Raw genomic sequence first — 17,525 nt, forward strand, 5'->3', positions numbered from 1 at the left:
TTTGAAAAATAAATTTTCTTTATTGATTTTTTCTTAAGAGAGAGAGGTAGGAAGGGGAGAGAGAGGACCATTGATTTGCTGTCCCACCTGCTGATGCATCACTGGTTGATTCTTGTGTGTGCCCTGACGGGGGATTGAACCCGCAGCCCTGGGGTAGCGGAACTTCACTCTGACCCCCTGAGAACCTGGCCGGGGCTCTCCTGTCTGTCCTTTGCGGGTGGTTCCCGACAATCCCACTTTCCAGCTGAGAAGGCTCAGGCTCAGGAAGCACAGGTGCCTGGACCAGGGATCGGAGCGCTGAGCGCGGAGCCCAGACGAGCAGGTCACCTGGCCCCCTGCCCTCTCCAGCTCGGGCGTCCACGTCTTTGCTGCCTCGCTGCTTTGCTTCGTGGCAGGTGAGAAGCGAGGGTCATCGAGCAGCGACCTGAGCCACAAACCTCACGTCTGCCTCCCGTCCCTCAGCAGAGCCTCGCGGTCCGACTACCGTGGGAAGAGCGGCCCTTAGGGAGCCGGGGGTCCTGGGAAAGATGGGACCTGGCCTCCATGCACTCTTCGTAAACACCTCCAGACTCCACCGCTGACTCCAGGAATCGGGCCAGGCTGCACGCAGGAGCGGCGGCAGTGGCTCCAGGTGTGTGCACATGTGGGCACATGCATGTGCGTGTGTGCGTGTGTGTGTGTATAAATAAATAGACAAAAGATCACCGGTCTGTCCAGCTTCCCTTCTTTTAGGGACAGAACCGGTCACTTCTTCTCAGTATACTGCATATGGCTCTGGTGGCATTTTCCTTTGCATCCAGCTCATTGGCTGGGCATGTGCCCCAAGCCTGGTCAATCAGATTGTTCTTTTCTTCTTGCAAGTGATTGGTCAAGGGACATGTAGCCGCGTCACACCGGGCCAATGAGAGCCCCGTCTGCGGGTTCCAGTCTCTGGGAGATGCAACCCCCTGCGGTCCAGGCCCCGCGAAGCTCAGCGTGGAGCGGGCGGTGCGTCTCGGAGGAGAGCGGCTGCGAAGAGGGAGAGACGGCATCTGCCGGCCGTCGGCTCCGCCCGCGGCCCCGGGGGGTCTAATCCCACACGTGGCGCTTCTGCTGGGGCGGACACGTTGTCCTCCGCTCGTGCTTGGGCGGACTGGAGACGGATTCTGCCGCTTCCACGGCAAGGGCGGGGACGGCCGCGGCGTGTCCTGTGTGTCCCCAGGACGCTCCTGCTGCGCCGCGTTCTTTTCTGTCAGCGCCGAGTTCAGAGGCCGTGGGAGCCCCCGGCGCCGCCACGGGGGAGCCCCTGCGCACCTCCACGCACGCTCGCGGCGAGGACGGCACAGACAGACAGCGCGGCGGACAACGGCGCCCCCGCGTCTGCGGAGAGCGTTCCTCGCGGGGGCACGGAGCCCGGCGCAGGTTTCTTTTCGCCCCGTTCCGGCGGCGGAGGAAGGGGGGCAGGGGCTCCAGCCGACCGGCCGTGGGACCCGGACACAACGTGGAACCGTTCGCGCCTGGGCGGCAGAGTCGTGCAGAACAGAACGTCGGTACTGGACACTACGGTCTGCAAGGAAGGTCGAGAAAAGACATTCTAGAATCTTCCAGGATGGCTCGGAAGCATGAAAAATCCCTCCCAGGCCGCCGACACATCTCCCTCTAAAAGGGGCTCAGGACCGGCTGGCACGCGTTTAGGGGACCCACGTGGTATGTTTCATGACCGGCTTCCACTGCCAGCTTCTCCGGGGAGAGAAGGTTGTCGTTTTACCGCGAACCGTGGGGCACAAGCCGGTCCGATGCGCCCAGAGCTGAGGCGTGAATCGCAGACGTCTTCACGGGTTCCCGAAGCAAATCTGACTCTGCGGAAGGTGGGGTGTGGCCCACGCTTGTGGAAAGACGCCTCGAAGTCACGCCGCCTTAAAGGACTGTGACTCAGCAGAGGCTGCCTTCCGTCGCCACGCGCAGGCCCGTGGAGCCCAGGTCACTCAACCGCGAGCCCACCGGCAGCCCGGCCGGCATCTGCGACCTCACGCACGCGCGCAGTGCCCACGGGCCCTGTCGGAACACTCCCGCGTGCACAGCTAAGGGGTATATTGTCCAGTTGGAAAATGTAAGGCAGACGTGCTTCTTGCTCCAAGTTATAAAGCAAGTTCTCAGAAATCCGTGGGCAACACCAGGAACACGTTCCGGGGAGATACGCACGCGGAACAGAAGCTGTGCGGAGAGCGAGCCGGAGGGGACCCGCGGAGAGAGCGATGGCAGGGGCTGAATTCTGGAGTCTCTGGCCTTGGAGAATTTCTTAAGAACAAATATTTCCAGATAAGCTGAACTTTTTCTCTGACTCAGGGAGAAACTCAAAGATGTTTCCTTCCAGGAAGCCGGTGGGCACTGCTCTGTGGTCACGCAGAGGTGAGCCCTAGGAGGAGGGAGCCACCGAGCCCGTCCTGAGCCCTCCTTCCTGGGCGCCAGCTCAGGGTCCAGCTGTCTGGTTTGTGGTCACGTCGGCTCCCGTCGACCCTGACACCCAACTCATGGAGGTCCTATTGCTGTACTAGCCCGGGGAGATGGCGAGGCGCGTGGGTGTGCACTGGGCTGGGATCGAGGGAGAGACCGAGGTCCGGAGGCACCCAGGCCCAGACCTGCTCCCAGCTCTGCCTCTGGGACCCAGGACCCAGGTCAAGGCCCTTGCCTCCCGGCAGCAGGGAAGAAAGAGAGAAAACAGAAGGAAAGGACCAGCGCTGGACTGAGAGCAGAGACCGGAGCTGTGGGCCGGGGGCAGGACCCCCGACGTGTACAGGGAGGAGGCGGGTTAGAGGTCTCACAGCGGCCTCCGACCTCCAGCTCTTGACTCATGGGCCCGGGGCCGAGGGACCGGGTCCTCTCACACGGCCACCGCCAGGAATGCCGAGTCAGAGGGTTACAGGTGGTGTTCCCCGTTCACTGGTATTACAGGACCTTCCTTCCGTCCCAGCCCAAATCCTACACGCCCCCCCATCTCTTGCCTCGACCCCCTGTCGTCAAGTCCTTACGGGTCTAGGTTGCGTCACATGACTCAAAGAGCACCGTGTCCTCAGCCCACACAGCGGCAGGACAGCCAGGGCCAGGGTTCCCTGAGGGTGGCTGTCTTGTGGTGGAAGGAGCTGTCCCTGAGGGCAGCGGGCCCCCTCTGGGCTTTGACTGTGTGCTGAGCCACCGGAAAGCTCTGGTGAGCCGCGTGCTGCCCGGGCACAGCCCACCCTTGAGTCTTCCTTGGCGGGACCGTCTCACTGGCACCTGCACCACGTGGCACAGATCTGGGCCGTCAGTGGTCAGGCAGAGCCTGAGGTTGCGGCTGAGCCTGGTCACCGAGGAGCAGGGCTCGGAGCGCCTGAGCCGGACCAATGACTCGGCCGGAAATGAGCGCAGGTGGACGCACAGGAAGGGCACCCTCTGCTCCGTGGGGAAGGACAGGCCTGCAGGGAGTTGCGTTTCCCCACTTCCTTGCTCTGCTCACTGCGGTGCGTCCCACTGCGGGTCAGGACCTCAAGGAGCTGGTAAACAGCAGCAAGGACAGTGAAGGGACAGAGAATGTGGAAGTTAAGGAGGGTCAGCAAAGAGAAAGACATGCAAAGAGGGAAGTTGGCTCTGGAGATAAGACCTAGAAGTGGTTGGGGAAGGGCAGCTGATGACAGGGACTGATACTGTGAAACTGCTTGTTCTGTTTTTAAAAAGTACATTTGCTCCCTGCTCTGGAAATCCTAGCACAGGAGGAGAGAGCTCCTGCCGGGTCTCAGGCCAGGCAAAGAGCACACATGGCTCACTGCCCCCTCAAGGGTCACCTACTAGCCTCCTGCCCACTGGCACTTTGCCAGCCCTAGCTGGGCTGCAGTTCGGCTCCTCCATCAAAACTTGCTCATCCCACAAGTCACTCATTATTCAGTAGCCTGGGCCTATGATGGGCTCACTGAATCCACTCCCCTCCAGTGAATCCACTCCCCTCCACCAAATCCACTCCCCTCCACCAAATCCACTCCCCTCCAGTGAATCCGCTCCCCTCCACTGAATCCGCTCCCCTCCACTGACTGACTCCTATGTCACCTACTGGAGAAAGTTATCCACGAGTAGCCACTGCTTGGCTATTTGATAACTGCTGAATGTATTGACATCTCTGGGGTTCCATTCCCCAACCTTAGAACAAAGGAGGGGAACTCAATAATATCTAAGAAAGAGGGGACAGTTGTGATGGGCACTGCAGTGAAAGTGGAAGGGGAAGGCTCCGGGATGCCACCAATAGGATGAAATGGGGAGAGGAAGCCTGTGGACAGGAAATGGACGTGGCAGAAGAATCTCCTCCCTGCCAGACGGGAGGCTGAGGTCATCACTGCCGTCCTTCCAGGAAAGATGCTCCCCCCTCCCCACCCCAGTGTCTCTGAGGGGCAGGACAAAAATGAAAAGTCTGCACTGATTAAATCCATTAATGAGCCTACACTGAGCAGGGCAATAAATGCCAGAATCAATGACTTATATTTGAGTAGTAATATCGATCAGCTCATCTTCATAAGAAAATGGGGTTAGGCCCACATGATGGCAGAATGTGCCCTTGGCAGAGTTGGGGGAGGCCATAGTGTGTCCAGATCCCCAGCAGTGCCACTGTGGAGCGTGAATAAGAAACCAAACACAAGCTGGAAATAACCCTCCACACGGACCACAGTTTCCCTCCCTGCACGTTTGTGGTAGAGCAAGAGGCGGCGTGAACGGCAGAGTCAGAGGGGACGCAGAGGTGAGGAAACTGAGGCCCAGAGAGGGGAGGCAGGGCTGCCTCTATCAGGGGCCGCAAGCCTGCGTGCTGGCCGCCACTCCGCCCCCGCGGGGGCCACAGGAAAGGCCGCCGCCGTCCGAGGACCGAGCCCAGCCTGGGTGAGCGCTTCACCAGCCCCGCTGCCTTACGTCTGACAACTGCCCGTGAATCTGCAATTTTCCCAAAATAAAAAATGTGGTTACAGAAAATCGCATAGAAAGAGAATCCGGCCATCTGAAAAAAACATTAGGTACAGGGTTTGGGAAAGTCTGGCGCTAGCGAGGAGCTCGGACGCTTGAGGGTCACCGGCTTCAGGGTGAGTCCACCCCTGGTCGGCGGCAAAGGGGCACAGCGGGCATGGCCCTGAGTGGCGGCGCCCACGCGTGAAAGCGCACACTCCAGGCGCACCTGCTTTCACCAGGAATGAGCTCCCTGGCTTTTAAGTAGAAGCCGGATACTCACCTGCATAAACGGGCCGGCTCCACGCACTCCAGAGCCCCGGCGCCCGGCACGTAGAGCTGACCGTGGCCCTCACCGCGATGCAGTACCGAGAAACGTCACTGACCGTGGCGGTGAATTCACTGGTCATCGTTTTCCCCACCTAAAGGAGGGAAAATAGCATTGTAGTCACCTCTAGATGCCTACTTTAAGTAATGCCCCTGGCAGAATGGGAGGGCCGCCTAAGGGACGGGCTGTTTCCGGTGGTTGATGGACAAGCAACAGGACACAGAGCGACTGGTTTATTTCAGGCTGCGTCGGGTGGACCGGTGGGGGTCGCCCTCTGGGGAATGCTGTCGTGTAACCAAAACAAATAAAACGGGCAAGTGTGGGCTTGGGGGGACCCGTCTGGGTCTGAATGGTGTTTCCAGATGGAAAGGCGGGCGTGGCTGGGAGCAGGATGCATGGTCCCTCTTCTCGTCCCCCCATCTGTACTCACATGTCCCGCACTGTCACCTGGTCTCCATCCTACACCCCGCGGCCCCTCAGGCCTGCAGACTAAGCCTGCTTTCTGCATCTTTCAACGATTGAAAACTGTCAAAAGAACACTATTCCACGACACACGACATTGCATGGAATTGGGATTTCAGGCCCCACGAACAAAGCCCCGCCGGCCCAGGCCCGGCCGTGCCTGTGCAGCCTGCGGCCGCGTTTGCCCGGCGCACAGAGGGGAGGGTGGTGGCCGGAACCGTGAAGCCTGAAACACCTGGTCCTTTACTAAAAAAGTGTGCTGATCCCTGCCCTACAACTCTGGGGTGCGGTGGGGTTGGGGAGTGCCCAGGGAAGCAGAAAGAGCAGGGACCTCAAGGACGGGTTGCATTCTAGCTCTCCGCCCCACTGCCCGCAGGACAGACAATTCCTTGACCGCTCAGAGCCGCCGTTCCCTCCCCATAATACAGGAATAATAACCCCTAACTCCCGGTCACGGAGTTAAAGGCAATGACCTTTTCTAGCCCCAGCCTGAGGATACATTCGCTTGAATCACATGAAAACAGCCAGTATTCAGTGAGCCTTTGATGGGCAAAACAGCGAGTTTGGAAGGCTCCGTCTGATCGTCTGCGCTCAGTGGGCGCTGACAACCTTGGTGACTTTGGTGCGGGAACGGGGCCGTCTGCTCTCACAGAAGCGCTTCTCCTGCGCCCGCCTCCTGATCCGTGTCACCGCAGTCCAGCCGATCCCCAGGGCCCCAAACCAGCATGTGTCCCTGACCCCGCCTCCCACTCCTTAACTCCTCCTTGCAGTGTTTCCCCTTCCGCCCCGGCCCACAGCCCTGAGCCTTTCACCTCCAAGCAGCTTGTGCTTGGACTCCTGCAGTAGCTGCTGGCCAGCATCCCTACATCCAAGGGACCCCCACCCACCCACATCCGCTTTCCTGCCGCTACCAAAATTGTCCCTTGGTCCTACAGATGCGCTCCTATTTCAGTGTTGAGTAAAAACCCTTCCGTCGCTTCCGATGCCTGTGACTATGGTTTTAGAAGAAAAACAAACCTCTTTTTTTTTTAAACAAAGCCTTAGCATCGCTCAGGAGAAGTCAGTTTGTACACATGTGTTGAATCAAATGGAATTGCGTTGAACCGGCTTTGCCTACGTTTGGTAGGACATGAGTTTGAACCCTGAGTGCGCTGTGGTTTTCTAGCTTTGTGCCTTCAGGCAAGTCTCCTGGTCACTCAGTGCGTCACCTTCCTGTAAAACGGGGTGACAGTCGCCTATGGAGTGGCTGAAGGGCGGAGTAGACGAGCAGAGTGGAGCGCGGCTCACAGCTGGCACTCAGCAAGGGCCGCCTCCTTCTCCCTTCCTTTGCCCTCGGACTCTCCGTCCCCGGGTGTTCATGAGTGTTTTTAAGTTGCGGCAAAACACACACAACATACAATTTACCGGCGTCGCTATTTTTAAGTGCGCAGTTCAGCAGCGATAAGGACGGTCACGCAATTTCCAGCACGGTTTTCTTCTTGCAAAACCGAAACGCTCAGCCTCAGCCCCTAGAAACCACCAACTTCTTTCTGTCTCTGGGACGTGAACTCTCTCATGGTGCCACTTAAGTGGAACTGTACAGCATTTGTTGTCAGCGGCCACCTTAGTCCCCTTCGCTGTCCTCAAGGTCTGGCCACGTCGTAGCCTGGGTCCAAATTCCCTCGGCGAGACTGAATAATGTTGCGTCTTATGCATATCCCTCCTTCTGTCTATTCGTTCGTCTGGACTCCTGGGGGGTCGCCTCCCCTCAGCTGCTGTACGGGAAGCTGAGGTGATCATCGGCGCCCACATTTCTCCCTGACGCCCTGCTGGCGGTTTTGGATGCAGACCCAGAACCACTGGGTCGTCTGGTAACTCGATGTTTAATTTTTGAGAAACCTCCCTGCTGTTCCCCACGGCGGCTGCGGCTTGGGGCAAGCCCACCACAGTGGTGCTGAGTTTTTATCTGATACTTTGCATTATTTTCACCTAAAAGTACGTCCTTTTGAGGCAAAAGGCCAGTAAGGTTTGGTTTATTCTTGTAAAGTCTGGGTGGATGTAATTATCGGGGACCTTTTTGGTCCAAAGCTATGACCAGAGTGGTCACTGATGATCATTTTTAAGACCCTGCTGGGAGAGTGAGATCGTCGCAGGTTGGGACGACCTGAGGAATTACCTGCAAGTAGCCCTTCTGTGTGTTGAGAATTTTCACTTCGTAATCGAAGCACTGGGTCGGAAAGGCAGACACCGGCTTGTCCCAGCAGACGGAGAGGCGTGTCCCTTCTATCGCCGCCGTGACGTTGCCCGGAGGGTTCACTTGATCTAGGTTAGACAAGGAGGGGCCGTGAGCAGGCGGGAGCATCCCAGCCACCTTCTCAGGCGACTGCCCTCAAGATGTACTTGACTGATCTCCACGCCACAGGAACCCGGCGGCTCACCTACGACTCCTGTCTCGTCACACGGAAGAAGGGACCCCACCTGCAGCCCTCCGGGGTTCCTGCTCCAAAGGGCACTGAAGGGTAGACGCTCTTCCCCCTTCGGCTCATGGCAAGACCAGCCCACCACCCGCTCTAACTGCTGGAGCTGGAGGCGAAACGGATCCCGAAGAGCAGTTGCCCGGAGCACCTGCCGGGCCCCGCCTCCCCGGGAGGACCGCCGCCGCGACCAGCTGCAGCTCTTGTTCCATCTCGTCAGCGGGTCTTGTTCTGGTTCCTTTGCGGGATGCGGTAGAAAGCTCCGCGCTACTCTGCCACCAGAAGAACACACTGGGCTAAACTGGTCTTGTCTTTAAAACAAGCGCTGAGTCCCTTCCCCTGAGACGTCACTTGACTGTCTTTGGCCGTGTGATGTGGGTGGAAATTATTTTTAAGTGAGTGTTCTTGTCTTAGGTTATGTGACTAAGATCTCACAATTACTGAGTCACGGGGACAAGACGGCCCCACGAGGGGGGCCCACTGGCTCCAGAGCCTGCCGTTCCCTGTCCGGAAAGCTTTTAACTGAACGAGTGTTTACGTGGTTTAGGAATCTGAGGAACTGGTCTCGGTGAACTGGAGATCATACAAAGCAAATGAATTCCTGTGGTTGGTATCAGGTTCTGGCTACTTTCCTGTTAAGTTCATCACTCCCCAAGTCCTTCTCAGCATTGCTGTTACCTGTTGCCATGAAAGTGACATGTGTAAGTCACCCAAGGAACATGCTATTGAAGACAGTCATGTTACTCCTTAGTAAATGCTGTGATTCTTTAAACAAAGTTATATCCTAGTTAATGTAGGTGGGTCACAGCCAAATCGTGTCCTGTAAATAATAATATCTTGTGTATTTCTTGGATACCCGTACAAGGTGCTGTCTAAGCACTTTATAATTCACACACTTAGTTCTCACAAAACCTGTAGGAAGCGTTACTTCCTCCCATTTTCAGGTCAGACTGAGGCGCAGCTTGTCTGAGGCCCCCCAGGTGGTCAGCGGAGGGGCCGGCCCCCACCCCCACGCCCCCTGCTGAAGGCCGGCTGTCCATCACAAGACGGCGGAGTGAGGGGCTCCTGGCAGGTTTCACCCGTGCGTGTGTGTAGCAGGCAGGAGACTGTCTCCTCCCTGAGACCCAAGCAAGCGAAACCTTAGGTAAAATGTTTGTATCTGAGGATCACAGGCTGAGAAAGACCTTTTTAACTCAGAGACTCCAGAGGAGACAGAAAAGGATGCAGAAAGGTCGTAAGATCGGGGCGGGCAGCGTGGGCATGGGATGGGACACCTGGCCGCCGTGGAGAGCCAAGGGCCTTCCTGTGGGCAAGGGGAGCAGAACTGCTCGGAGGTGTCACCGATCCACGCCAGGCCCCGTGGGCAGACAGTTCTCAACACCAGTCACAGCTGCTGAGAGACAGAGTGACTTCCTTCCGCAGGGTGTCATGGGGTTCAACTGGGGGAGACTCGGTCCCCCAGGGGACGTCTGACAAAGTCTGGAGACATTCCTGTCACCACAGTTGGCTGGGGGCGGGGGCACTACCGGCGTCCAGTGGGTACGAGCCAGGAGCGCGGCAGAGCCGCACGCCATGGTTACCCAGGCCCCGGTGTCCCCAGCGCCGAGGCCGAGAGCCTGGGCCCTGTGGTGTCAGCAGCAGACAAGGAGTCCCGGGAGGTGACGTCTCCTCGGCTGCGCGTGTGAGGCGCTGTGGCTCCGGCGCAGCGCCTGCCTTACCGATTTCATGAAGCTCGAACAGCTGATCGTAGGGCTGGATGGCGGAGCGCCCACTGGAGCCGGTAACGAGCACCGCCAGCGAGTCCCGCCCTTTGCCGTCGATGGCCGTCCTGGGGAACCGGCACGCGGCGTTCCTGTGCCGCGCGTCCTGGCGGTACTCCCGGCACGCCTCGGTCTGGGAGCCGTACCTAAGCCGGAACACTCGTGAGCTGCCAAGCCTGGCAGAAACAACCCCGCTGCAGAGGCAGAAACGGGCACCGACCTGTAGGAGAGGAAATACTGCGTGTCCGCCGGGGCCGCCGCGCCCGCGCGCCAGGCGCAGTGCAGAGAGACCCGGTACGGCCTGGGCGCTGCGGCGCTATCTGCCACGGTGTTCGTGGTGCACGTCAAGTTCTCAGCCGAGCTTCCGGGAGGCCCTGGATGGTCAGCCATGAAAGAACAAGAAACCGTCACGACAGCGTCCGAGTCTTGGGCTTCCTCTGAAACTACAGGGACCAGGGGCGTCCCACCCGTGTCCAAACAGTGATTGGCATCATGTATCTGCAGAAGCCTGCTACGTGCAAAGGGCCACTTACTGGGGCAGGAAGCTGGTTTCTGACATTGGAGAGCCCCCCAGCTATGTTGGGGGCTGGCTTTCGATGGGTTAGGACAAGAAGCAGGGAGGACAGCCTGGGCCACGCATTTGTGGCGGGGAAGAGCCCCGGGCAGGGCCTGGTGGTGGGCTCAAGGAGGGCACGCTGTCAGCGTTCCGACTCTCCCGGACCGACAAAGGCCGAACGTGGGAGCCCCGTCTCACCAGGCGGGGCCTTCAGCTCGGCGGACACCCAGTCGCTGGCCGGGACGGAGCGGTCTTCCCACGGGATGGTCCTCACGCTGGCCGAGAGGCCTTTATGAAGGGGGGCCTCATATTTCCTTTTCGTGTCCTTGGTTTCATACTAAAAATAAAACCCACGGGTCACGGTGCATAGAAGGAAAATAGCCTGAAGAGGACTGTTTTAAACAAATACGCCTTTTCTTCCGATCCTTAAATGGCACGTAGCAGGCAATGAAATAGGTTTGCTAAGGAATGAAACCCACGGATTAACCCTAAACTCACGAGTTGTATGTATTAGATACGCACAGCTTTTCCAGGCCGGTCATCCCTCCATAAAGTGGTTTTTAAAAATGAATAAACAAATCCCCCAATTCTCGTGCTTTTCCTGTTTTTAAAAAACCGATACAATGAAAACATCACAATCCATTCCTCTCTCCCTCCCACACACGCATCCTTCTCCTAAAAACAAGCTGACAGATGTGGCCCCAGCCCCTCTGACCGCTGTCTCTACTCCCAGTCCCTTCCCACCGGGAACTTTCGGACACAATCGTCTCTAGAATTCCGTACTGACCGAAAGGCAGTTAGTGCCATGCAACTGCTTCGCCCTTTGCTCCATTTTATCGGGCACCTGCTGGGCACCAGGTGCTTTAGCAGGAACCTGCAGTGGCCCGGGCTGCTGAGGGGGACGCGTTGGGTCCAAGGTCGCAGACACAGGAACTGCGATTTGGCCATTTGCTTTCCTCCATTTTCCTTAGCCAACCTTTTCTGTGTGTGTGTGTGTGTGTGTGTGTGTGTGTGTTTGACTACTTCAGAGAAAACAAAACCAATATCCAATCCACTGTACCTCAGAAGTTCCTAAACTTTCTTTCTTAAGACAGAGGATTGTCCCAGAGTTAAAAGGTCTGGGCTGCCGCTGACCGGCGCGCACCTGCGCTCAGCCACCCCCGCGGTTCTGCTGCGTGGGAATTTGCTCTGGGAAGGAAAGTGCCGTCCAAATCCCAACGGCCACCAGAATGGACTCTTACGTCACTGTCCTGTGCCGCGTGGACCCTCACGTGATAGCCGAGCTGAACGTCCCTCCGCTCCTGATGGGGATTCGGTTCCCAGCTCAGGAGGACTTGGGCCACGCTGGTAGCTTTAATGGTGAAGTTGACAGGGGGGAGAAGGGAGCCTGTCCGGAAGAGGAAGAAGAGGTTAACGCAGGTTCCACCAGGCTGTACAGAGGCAGCCCTTCAGAAAGGTCTGAAATATTCCACTGTGCGCTCCGGGACCCTGTAACGGCTGTTTGAGTGTGTAATACCGAACTCATCTTAGAAGAAGTTTTTTCTTTCATTGATTCTAGAGAGAGGGGAAGGGAGGGAGAAAGACAGAGAGAATCGTCGCTATGAGAGAGAAACATCGATTGGTTGCCTCTTGCATGCGCCCTGACCGGGGACCAAATCCACAGCTCGGGCATGTGCCTTGCCCGGGAATTGAACCAGCGACCTTTCTGTTTGTGGGATGCTGCCCAGCCAACTGAGCCACTCCAGCCAGGGCTACCGCTGCTTTTGACTCATTATCTTTTCTGATTTTGCCCAGGTGTTTACCTAGATCACCTTCAGCTTTTTAATTGAACTATGAATATTTGACTCTATCATTATTTTTTAGAACCATAGTTTTCAAGCTGCGGGCCTTAATCCAGTAGCGCCTGGGATGATGCATTGGTTTGTGGCTAGCAATATTTTTCACTGACCCAGAGGAAAAGAGGGCAGAGAAGACACGGAAGCAGAGCTTTGTATACCAGACATAAGGAAACATTCCATAACAGTTCTGTTCCATGAACTTCTTTCCATTACATAAACGTACTCACGTATTTGTATGGGGACTGGCTCGTGATGTCAAATGGATTTCTTATCATGATTCAAAGCCAAACTACTTAAATAGTCATTTCTGGGGGGAAAAGAATTTAAAAAAATTTTTTTCCTTAACCCCTCTCTAACGTTGCCTTCAAAATAGAAGATTTATTTCAATTACAGAATCGATGGTGGCCATTTTAGAAATTTTGGAAAGCACAGATGAGAGGAAAAAGACAAAAGAAAAATCACCTATGACCCTACCGCTGAGAACGGCGCCACCATGTGACACAGTCCCTGATCCCCAGGCGTATGGGACTAAACCCTTTTACATTTTTCCTAAAATTAAGATAATATTGTGGGAAAATTACGAAACCACCTTTGCTTCGTTGACAATGTGCTCAGACATTTCCACTGATCCTGGATATTTAACAGCCTCCACTCCGGGCCCCTGCAGACTCCCAGGGTCCTGCCCACACTGCACCGCGCGGTATGGTTGCCAGTGGCCACGCGGGGCGATTAAAATCTAACGAACTAAAAAAAACACACGGCCTTCACTGCCCTAGCTGCAGGAGCCATCTTTCAAGTACTTGGCGGTCGCCCTTGGCTACAAGCGGCTGCGTCAGGCAGCGCAGATAGAAAACAATGTCATTGCATAGGAAGTTCTCTTAGCCATCACTGAGCAGGGGCCCTGTGATAGTTTCCTTAGACCCTGTCTTCACACCCAACCCACAGATCAACAAATTTCCCAGCCAAACACGGTGGGAGAGAGTTGTCCTCTGGCCGTGAGGCCTCCTAACTTCTCCCTTGCAGGACAGATGTCCCCACGTGGCCACTGCCACCAGCTTAATTCCGGGGGCTTCATTTTGTGGGGCCCACACACCCACGCTTGCAAAACGATTCCCCGTTGCAGCATCAATCTGCATTTCAGTCCCCCTTGCCTTCTCAAAGCACGGCACGTTTAAAGAGTTGGTATTCTGATAAGGACAAATATTCTACCCCTTTAAGAAAAATCCACATATAATCTCCTAGTGTAGGGATCATTTAGCAGAAAACAATGCCAGAAGCTTTGTCATGTGCTTAGGGTTTTAAGAGACATTATTGAGTTTAATAGATGGCACTTACATTTATCAGGGATCCCATCTGCTCGCAGGGTCATGGTGGCCCCCAAAAGGATCAGTAACGTGGGCGCCATCATCATCAAATCCTACAGAAAACACAGAGAAGATCCCAGGGGCTGTGTTTAAGAAAAATGGAACGGCTATTTTCCAAAGTAAAATGTAGTCCAACACTTATGAACGATCTGTTACGGGCTAGGGACACACATATGAGCAAATCTTGTCTTAAGCGCAGAATGAAATGGAGATTTTCGCTGTCATCTGGCCCAGTCACGGCTCCGATACAGGTGTGTGTGCACAGCAGGAGCAGAGAGGCCTCAGGACGGACGCCCAGAGGAGCTCCCGGGGGCAGGCGCAGCCTGGGCACCGCCAGGGACGGCACGGGAAGTCGGGGCGGCCGGTGGCCTGCGGGAGACCAGGGCGGGCCTTGGAGCAGCAGACATTCCCGGCATGGGGAGTCACGTGCAGACTAAACCCCATTACCCTTTCCACTAATGAGATTCAAAGACGAGCCCACGTGACAAGAAGCTGAAGCCGTGGACAGTGTAACGTGGGAAGAGAAGTCTGCGTCGGAGCCTGGAAGAAACGGGTGACGCTCCGAGCTTCAGGGAGGCCGAGCGACCCCGGCGGGCAGAGACCCCCAGAGGGACTGAAAACCTAGCTATGGGCCTAGAGAAGATGCAAACGTGTCTCCACCTGCTCGCGACCACTGGGCCGTAAAAATGAAGCTAGAGCAGAAATCTCTGAAGTGTGAAAACATGGGGCAGTCACTTCTGTATCTGCTTTTCCACGTTCAGGGGGACAGGTGAGGGTCTCCTGCTGGGAACTGCAGATGAGAAATTCCGAGTGCTTCCGCAGCAGATTTGGAAAGGTGGTTTCCATAGGAACTTAACTTTAAAGATCAAACCACCAGGCGCGTGCCGCCCCAGCTTCTCCAAATCAGCCCGTCCTGCTGCCTCTCCTGCTCCCCTGTCCATCCTGATGTTGGGGGGTGGGGGGTGGGGGTGTTACCCAACCTACAACCATCGTCGGCAAAGACCTAACAGCTGGTACAGAATCAAACTTCGACCCCCATTTTGGATCTTCCAACAGCAAAACCTGGGTTCTATACTAATTTAAATGATTTACCACTTTCAGTTTAAAATTTTATTTAAGTGGTTTACTATTTCCTAAATAGCATCCTGGCAGAACCACAAACGCTAGACACTGGCTAAATGGATACATTCAGGAAATACTAAAAAGCATCCTTTCTGCATTATTACGTCCTAACTTACTACTGACCTGACTTAGTACTTAACTGACCACTGTTGCTACTTAACTTACTGGTGAAACTAGCAAAATGTCGCAGCACAGAAGACAGAACCAGCATACAAATCCCTCAATTTCTTTTTGAAATAAACAAGTATAGCTAATCAGAACTATGTCACTTTTTTTTTATTGTTCTTAGAGACATGATTTTATTTTTTATTTTTTTAAATTATGTCACTTTTGATAAAAAATAATCTTGTTTTTTTCTCTCTAATGATTCCAAGCCATGTAGAACAAGAATTTATAAATCAACAATGCCAACAGCAATAAAGGCATATATTTTAATATTTTAAAAGTTTTCAGCAAGTGAGATGTGTAATAAATCACAGGGACGCGTTCGTGTTTACTGAGCCTGAGACGTGAGGATGGAAACCCCTGACAAACAGCAACAAAGACGGCTTCCTCTTCCAGATGAGAAGCTGATGTCTCTGTCCTGTTAGCACTTCCTGAAAGGACGTTATATGTGCTCTGTCTCTGCCCTAATTTTCATTAACACGAGGAATCCTAACTCGGAACAAAGGAACAATGCAGAACTGGTATTCTCGAGTGACGTTTGCTGCCTGGCAAAGGAAGTCGTCTGTTACAATCACATGTAAAAATAATAAGTGTCTGCTTACCCTCGGCAACTAAAGTGTTGACGTGAGTAGTGAGACCCTCAAATCCCCCAGCGGGGTGAACATTGACTATTGTCCCTAACCGAGCACTCTCTTCTAGGATCTGTCACATCGTCTTATTTTACAGCTGCTGAAAATAAAGTGAGATTCCACATTTCATCATCCAAACATTTTTTGACAATTAATCTGTTTTGCCATAAAACAGCCTTATACCCCCCCACACCCTATCACTGTGGTATTTTGTTTTGGAGAATGTATTACCCTTGAAAGAAAAAGGGTCGTGCTGTAGACAACACAGGACACTCACCTAGGAGGCTAAGTGTTACCGGGAGGGACCAGTGGTAAGACGGGTACGTGCCGCCCAAGGCTGGGGGTTCCTGGGGCTTCAGCACCCGGCCACACGTTCCCCAGGGTTCTGTTCCCTCTGCTCTGTTCCCTCAAAGCCCCTCCAGCATTTGCCCACGGCCCATCACAGTGTGGCCCCGGGCAGGGCAATCGCCTCCGCTGGAAAAATAACCCACGTGTCTTGGGGCCATCTCTTTAGAGATGTCAGATGGTGGCCCCTCATTGTGCAAGAATAGAACTACTAGATTAGCTTAAAATCCTATCAAAAGCACAATGTGTTTTGCTGCTTCTCATGGCTCCCCACGGAAATCCAGCAGAAAACCATCGAACTGTTAAGATTCAAGGCGAGCAGAAGACTCCAGACGCAGGCCGCCCGCCCGCCATCGTCAGAGGCCCGGCCTCCGTTTCCTAGAGGGCGGGCTGCCGGTTCACGGGACCTTTCACCAGGTCCGTCTACAATTCCTCGAGTGCCCTCTGAGAATCTGGCTTCTGGCCGGTGTGAGATGTGTTTTTGAAAACATGGGAGAAAGTAGGAGCAGCTCTCTCTCCCTACAGATGTTGCTAGAAAGTTGGGCAAAGTCTTGACAAGTGGCGATGAATTTCCCCAGCGTTCCTGAGAACTGGGCAACTTCTGCTGAAGCCCAGACTCACAAACACCGCCCCACCGCGTTCGCCTCCCCAGCGTGTTCCACCGCCTGGGGCATTGGTTGTATCACTGAAGCTCTCGGGGTCTTTTTGAGTCAGCGGCGGCCTGCGCTGCCTGCGGCCGCGGCCTCCGGGCACCACAACCGAAAAGCAGCCAAGAGGATTCATGCTCCGTTAGGCCCTTAGAAGGGAGGCATTGACTTTAACTTCCTCATTTTATCCTGCACCGTGGAGTCAGCAATGTAACCTGTCTCTTGGGGGTGAGGGGGTGAAGACTAAATAAAGGAGCCAAGGTGTAAAATGGAAATGACACATTCAGCTAAGCATACGGGTCAGCCCCAAATAAAAACATTGCACAGGCCAAGGAATGGCCACGCATAGTGAGGACCATGTATGGTTTATGCAACGTTTTGTTTTGTTTCGTTACCCCTAGACTTCAGGTTAATTTCCTGAAATGCTCTGACAATACAACTCCTGGGCTCAAAGCGTCGCCAGAGGCAGGCGGGCATGTCAGCCGGGAAGCAAGGAGGCCACCGCGCTGTGCGTTTGGAAAGGGGCGTGGGGTTGTGCTGCAGCCTCCTGGCCGCTCAGTGGCTTCGGGCTCATGGCCACCCCGCGGCCACGCCCCCGGGTCCTGGACATACCTGTCTCCGGGGGTCCTCAGGCGGAACTCAGTAGCCAGCGGTCAGCAGGGCGCCCAGCATGTCCTTGTCTGAGACGTCGCCGCAGCCCAGCGCCCAGCGCAGTGCGAGCCGCAAGACCGACCTGTGCAGAGACGAGGCGTGGGAACGCGCAGCCGTCACCCAGACCAGCTGCGTGGGGTCACGCCCGGTGTGGGATGAGTCCAATAGGAGCCGGGCAGGCTGGGAGCAGGGGACAAGCCCAGAGGTCTGCTCGTGCCACCATGCGGCACACTCGGCCGGCACTCGGCCGGGCCTAGGAACGCCCCCGAG

At 55.3% G+C, this 17,525-nt stretch overlaps 1 protein-coding gene across 1 annotated transcript; it reads right to left on the bottom strand.

The window, feature by feature from the left end:
• Positions 1-1,068: 1,068 nt before the first annotated feature.
• On the bottom strand, positions 1,069-13,737 carry LOC149990078 (interleukin-5 receptor subunit alpha-like). Its single transcript, XM_090265677.1, has 9 exons — positions 13,668-13,737; positions 11,736-11,881; positions 10,693-10,831; positions 10,159-10,312; positions 9,897-10,084; positions 7,881-8,026; positions 5,219-5,357; positions 1,755-1,838; positions 1,069-1,496 (listed from the first exon to the last, which is right to left on the bottom strand). Exons 1-9 carry the CDS (start codon positions 13,735-13,737, stop codon positions 1,069-1,071), a joined length of 1,494 nt encoding a protein of 497 aa, XP_090121803.1.
• Between the last annotated feature and the right edge of the window lie 3,788 nt (positions 13,738-17,525).

Source organism: Furipterus horrens, unplaced genomic scaffold (genome assembly GCF_987537825.1).
Source record: "Furipterus horrens unplaced genomic scaffold, mFurHor1.1.pri manual_scaffold_29, whole genome shotgun sequence".
In the NCBI taxonomy this organism is placed as follows: Eukaryota; Metazoa; Chordata; class Mammalia; order Chiroptera; family Furipteridae; genus Furipterus; species Furipterus horrens.

Coding starts and splice junctions, on each gene's coding strand:
- LOC149990078 (XM_090265677.1), bottom strand. CDS start 13,737: ATGGCGCCCACGTTACTGATCCTTTTGGGGGCCACCATGACCCTGCGA. Junction 8,027..9,896: donor GTTCGAGCTTCATGAAATCG/GTAAGGCAGGCG, acceptor TGTCTAACCTAG/ATCAAGTGAACCCTCCGGGC. Junction 5,358..7,880: donor CACAGAAGGGCTACTTGCAG/GTAATTCCTCAG, acceptor TCCCTCCTTTAG/GTGGGGAAAACGATGACCAG.